Source organism: Rutidosis leptorrhynchoides, chromosome 4 (genome assembly GCF_046630445.1).
Source record: "Rutidosis leptorrhynchoides isolate AG116_Rl617_1_P2 chromosome 4, CSIRO_AGI_Rlap_v1, whole genome shotgun sequence".
NCBI classification, from domain to species: Eukaryota; Viridiplantae; Streptophyta; class Magnoliopsida; order Asterales; family Asteraceae; genus Rutidosis; species Rutidosis leptorrhynchoides.
The window spans coordinates 21427002-21433376 of NC_092336.1; the positions used below are offsets into that span (position 1 = coordinate 21427002).

The following is a 6375-nucleotide window of genomic DNA, read 5'->3' on the forward strand; positions in this document are numbered from 1 at the left end:
TTAATAGATTTTTCTTATTTGAATCTAATACCTTCGTAACATACATTTACTTGATTTTGGCTTGTTATGAATTAGTTTATGTTTGTTTGGATATTGTTGTTTCTTTTTATGGAGTTCAAATTGGTAGAAGTCAATGTATTTACCAGTAATATTTTCAAACCTTATTAACGTGTTGCAGGCTAAACATGCAGTGACAATATAAGGCTTATTTGCACCTATTACAAAGTTTATGACTAAAACCCGCAAGGTTGCGGGTCTTAAACTAGTACATCATTATAACGGACCCGGTATACTTTTGTATCTGCTTGGGCTCCTGCATTGTTTAGGTGCAGAATTGGTGCTTCAATTTTCACACTTTCGTATACGTCTATATTCCAAAATGAAGCTGATGCATTTCTTTTTCTAATTTGTATTGAAATTCTTTAATTAACTCGTTGATTTCGTTGTCTAATCCTGAATGTACAGGGCCTGCAAAGAAAAAGAATATAAAGTTTAAGTTACTGATATATGTATGCATCAACAAATTTATAACGTTTTTGAGATATTTAAGCTAACATAACCTTAAAGATTGCAGTCTGAATTTTTAACAGCGCCTTTAAAATATGTTTGGGAGACCATATATATGGTGAGTACTCTGTCCCTTGTATTAACGCTATTTTGAATCTGCAAATTTCACCATTTTTGTAAAAGAACAACTATTTTTTCAAGTTTGCACATTCTAATATATTTATTATACTTATTTGTCAATGTTTGAGAGTAGAAAATCAAACCGATAGCCATACACCAAACTCCATTTCCACTGTAACAGTTTTACTACGATTACGACTAATGATACACTCAACCTGCAAGTAAAGATACGGACAATGATTAAAAACAACATAATAACGGTCAAATATGTTTGTTAAAATTATTATATCAAACTTAGTTTGGATCTTGTACTTTTCACTGTTATCTTATTCTTTGGTTCTAGAACTTTTCAGGTTAATATCTGGATGGTCAAGGACTAAAGCTGGACGTTTCTTTCTAGAAGGGTTGTGGCTGTTCAAGACATTAAAGTAATGTCAAGGGGGCATATTGTATCTTCTGGCTGTATATAATCACCCTATTTCTAGGGTTTGAAGTACGTGTGAGTGTGGCAGCTTTTTCCTCTGACTCATTGTGTCTGATGTTCGATTGTTTCTCTCAAAAAAATGTTATTGATCCTTCATCATTTTGATTGTGTTCGTTTGTTCTGGATTATCAAATTTGGCACTTATAATTTTGGTACTTGTAATCTTGTTCTCTATAATTGTTATCTTGTTGAATCCGAAGTGTTTAATTGTTTTGGTTTAAGATCTGGTTGAGTTAAGGTTAAGGATTGTTCAATCCTCATTTCTTAACAATGTTATATCTCACCCCACTCGTTGCCCAGAGCCTTGACTTTCCATGTTTTTAGTCAAATGCGCGTGGTCGAATTAGGTACGATTTAATACCATGTACAATGGCATGGTGATTGGTTGCACATGAATACTTGGTGCCATCAGAATTACTGGATAAACCATATTATATTATTATACCTTTATAGGAAAAAAAAAAAAAAAAAAAAAAAAAAAAAAAGGAACGTGTAAGTATGAAACATTCCTAACAAGAAAACGTACGTAATATGAACGAATAGTGACTAACCTCTAGGATGGTATCTATGATGAGTTTTTCAGCAGTTCTGACTTGGTCAACTGTGCCTATTAAGTCAACATAATAATGGCCATGTTTTAGGGTATCATCATCGTATAACAGCGCGATGGTGGCTTTTGAGACTCGGCTAATGTGCTTCACATGTTTGTACTTTTCTTTTGTAAGTTCTTTGCTAACCTGAGAACAGGGTACAAATTATCAGAAACTTGCAAACTAAAACTAATTACAATTGAAATTTCACGTACGTCATCGCTACGAAGCCGATATACTTTTCGTTCAGTTCGCTCCCCTGCTTCAATTGCATCGATTAAATGCTGAGTTTCTCGAGGATCAGAATCTGAAAAGAGAAAATATTATGTACCCATGATCGTACTGCAACTAAAAGCTACCAAATAGAATTTGAGACGGGTAATCATGAAACTAAAATCAAACAAATAGGAATGAATTTTCTTAACACTAAAATCATCTGTAATTACAGTTTTCATGGTGGTAATTACAAGAGTGAATGATTGATCAAATTTTTATGGTGCACATTATATTCTTGGAAACAAGATTTATGAAACCCATGTTCATGGAAACCAAAAGCAAACAAAACTGAGATAAAAAGAACATCTACCATCTACCAACTTAATTAATTACATCATAATATTCAATTATGCATACAATCTTGTAAAGATCGTGCCTTTTCTTACCAAATATTTTCAAGAAGTGGGGATTTTGACGCGAAATACCACCTGGGTTCTGTAAAAATTCTGGCCATTGATGAACTGGTTGTTCAATTTTCGCTTTTGCATATTTGTCTGTTACTGGGTTTCGCTCCATTTTTTAATCAGTATTTTGAGAGAAATATTTGATGATTGCAAAAGATATGAGTTTAAAGTGTGTGAATTGATTTGCAGACTTACAGTTACAGATTAAAGTACGAAGCGTATCCGTTAAAAGGGGGAATGTGGGAAAATTAGTTGATAACAAACAAAACCATTTAAATACATAACTTACACTTTCGTCCCTTGAGGTATAACGTATGTACTTACTAGTCCTTCACTTACATAGGCTTTTTTTTTTTTTTTTTTTTTTTTTTTTAAATGCAAACTCACTCACCCACCTAATACTAACACGAATTTATACACACGAAATGTCCTAAGCAGAACTCGAACCCCTAACCTCAAGGTTGTAAGGGTGAACTCGATACCGCCAAGCCATTAGCTCTTTGGTTCACTTACATAGGCTTTAAAGTGCGTGAATTGATTTACACTTTTTAATACCAAATCAATATTACAAATGCTTTATTTCTGAACTGAATCTTATACAGTTTATTCAGTTAATGTAACATGGCTTAGCTCTTAAAATATACATGCCATGCTATTTACTCTGTCAGTACAAGTATATGTTTTCAACTTATGTAAAAATAAAATACGCATTGACCACAAATAAGGCGACTGATTATGATCATTCTAGAAAATTCAAGGGGTAAAGTATAGATATTATTTTGGTGACGTTATACATTTCGGAACAGTGATGATAATAACAATTTATCAATGTTAATTTCTCTACTAAACTCTCTCAAACAATCAACAACTCAAAACGATTTATCAAAAGCATTCAACACTTTTTCATTAATCTTACAACAATATTCCCAAAATCCATCGACATCACATTACATATTACAATCATTAGCTTCACTTATTTCATGTTGTTCACTACTTAAATCAACTTCACAAGGAAAGCAATTACACGCTTATATAATTACTTTCGGTTTCGAAAAATCCCCTGTTTTGGTCCCAAAATTGGTCACGTTTTACTCTGGTTCAAATCTATTGCGTGATGCGTATTATGTCACTCTAAATTTGAATATATTGCATCCTTTACCATGGAATGTAGTTATCTCTAGTTATATTAGAGCTGGGTTTCGAAAAGATGGTTTATTCGTGTATCAAAAAATGGTGAAACAGGGGATTGTACCGGATATATTTACGTATCCCTCTGTTCTTAAAGCATGCGGCGAAGAATTTGATTTGGGGTTTGGGAAGGCTGTTCATAATTTGATTGTTCAGTCGGGTTTGGGGTGGAATTTGTTCATGTATAATGCATTGGTGTTTATGTATGGAAAATGTGGCGACTTGAAATCTGCACGTAAACTGTTTGATGAAATGCCTGAGAGAGATTGTGTTTCTTGGAATTCAATTATTTCAGGGTATGCTAGCAAAGGCATGTGGAGGGAAGCTTTTGAGCTTTTTGATCGTATGCAGGATGAAAATGTCGATGCAAATATGATAATTTGGAATACCGTTGTTGGAGGGTACTTGAAGACAGGTGACTATATGCGAGTGATAAAGATGATTTCCCAGCTGAGGACTTATGGTGATGAATGGGATCACGTGGCTGTAATCAACGGTTTAAATGCGTGTTCTCATATTGGTGCGTTAAGATCTGGAAGAGAAATTCATGGTTTGGCTATTCGGACGTGTTGCTATGCTTACGATAATGTGAAAAATGCATTGATTACGATGTATTCAAGGTGTATGGATGTTAAGCATGCTTATATTGCGTTTAATTTAATTGGAGATAAAAGTGTGATTACATGGAATTCAATAATAACAGGCTTTGCACATTTGGACAATGCAGAAGAAGCCACATATCTTTTTCGGGAAATGTTGCTTTCTAAAGTTGAACCCAGTTACGTGACGATAGCAAGCATACTTCCTTTGTGTGCCCGAGTGGCAAATCTTCAACACGGTAAAGAGTTCCATTGTTATGTTATAAAGCACGAAGAATTTCAAAATTACTTATTGCTATTTAACTCACTTATCGACATGTATGCAAGATCTGGGAAAATCTTGTTAGCGAGAAGATTGTTTAATAGTTTGACCAAAAAAGATGAAGTCACATACACTGCAATGATAGCAGGTTACGGGATCCAAGGAGATGGACGGATGGCGGTTGACTTGTTTGACGAGATGATTAGGTCAAACATAATGCCGGACCATGTGACCATGGTTGCGGTTTTGTCAGCTTGTAGTCATTCTGCACTTGTTGACCAAGGTCAAACTTTGTTTAACAAGATGCGTGATGAATACGGGATAGTTGCTCGTTTAGAGCATTATGCATGCATGGTTGATTTATATGGGAGAGCTGGTTTATTGGATAAAGCAGAAGAAACAATCAGAACAATGCCTTATAAACCGACACCTGCAATGTGGGCCACGGTTATTGGAGGGTGTCGGATCCATGGACACGAAGAGTTGGGAAAATTTGCCGGTGAGAAACTGTTGGAAATGAGGCCTCGGAGTTCGGGATATTATGTATTGGTGGCAAACATGTATGCTGAATTTGGGTGGTGGGAGAAACTAGCTGAAGTTAGGGTTTTGATGAGGGAATTGGGTGTGAATAAGGTTCCTGGTTGTGCATGGTTAGATGTAGGAGATGGGTTTACTGAGTTTTCGGTTGCAGATACGAAGAACGTGAAGGCAGTTGAGATTTATGATATGCTGGATGGGTTGAGTGAACAATTGAAAGAAGCTGGTTACATTATGTCTGATGACAAAGATGAACTTATGGAAGCATTTAGATGAAGAGGACAATGCCAGAGTGGTATAATTTACCCATTTACTTATGAGCTGGACAATATGGGTTGTGTTATATCTGAAACAGATCAAATGGGTCAGTTATTACTGCTGCTTGATTAGCTTGATTCACCATGTTATTTTGTGTAAACCCCAGTAATGTGTTTGTTAATCGTAAATCACAGATTCAAAAATTAAAGGTAGATATAATATTCATAGAATCCCTTATAACCATGTACAAGATTACAGAAATATCAGAACATTAAATATATGAATATGAATTCATCAAATTTCTCGTCTACAGTTGGTTGTGCAATCAAAGTCGGAGTTATAATAACGAAAACTCTAATCTCAAATAGTCGTACTACATCACTAATGTGCAAAGAAGATTGCTAAAGGGATTTACTTAAGAACAACAGCTGCATTTCGAAGAGCGAGATATCTTTTTTGGATGTACTCGACAAGTCGGGGAGTACTTGGATGTTAACCAAGTTTGACTTTGACCAATATTTCGAGTAATCACAAGTGTTGACCGAGTACTCGCTGACTACTTTCCCAGTTGCAAAACCTAGTAATTCCGAGTTCTGTAACCGTGCTCACTAGGACATAATTTCCTTACATTTATTTACTTAAATAAAGATTTAGGTTCCAATTTCGACTAGCAGAGTTATAAATATGTCGATTTTGGTGTGTATATCACAAATGAACTAGAACGGCTTTAAAAAAGTAGTTATAAAGGGAATGGATCATACGGGGTCGATGCTAATTGTCGCCCAAAGTCCCTTTTTTTTCAAGCCAAACAACCTCATAAAACTTTTTTTATTCTATATTCATGTATGTACATCATAGTGTTAGTTTAGGAAATGAAAAAGAAAGTGTTTGTGGGTCAATTAGACCCAACTCGCGGTGTGTTGTCACATAGTCCGTACTAGAATGGCTTGTACTGGGTCCTTACAACCCTACCGTCTCTAATTTCTTTCATGGTGCTAATATTGACAAATATTTATAAGGTTGCCTAATCTTATATTAATCAGAAAATTAGAGTGTTTGGCAAATGCTAATTATTTTGGTTTGCAAATGACTTCGAGAATACGTCCTACAAACATTTTAAGAATTATTGTTTCTTACTTGGCGAAAATTC

General features: G+C 34.9%; 1 protein-coding gene across 1 annotated transcript; it reads left to right on the top strand.

Annotated features, from left to right (window-relative positions):
- The first annotated feature begins 3209 nt into the window (after positions 1 to 3209).
- On the top strand, positions 3210 to 5221 carry LOC139840482 (pentatricopeptide repeat-containing protein At1g71490-like). Its single transcript, XM_071830746.1, has 2 exons — positions 3210 to 5167; positions 5218 to 5221. The coding sequence occupies exons 1-2, from the start codon at positions 3210 to 3212 to the stop codon at positions 5219 to 5221; spliced, it is 1962 nt and encodes a 653-aa protein (XP_071686847.1).
- Positions 5222 to 6375: the final 1154 nt, after the last annotated feature.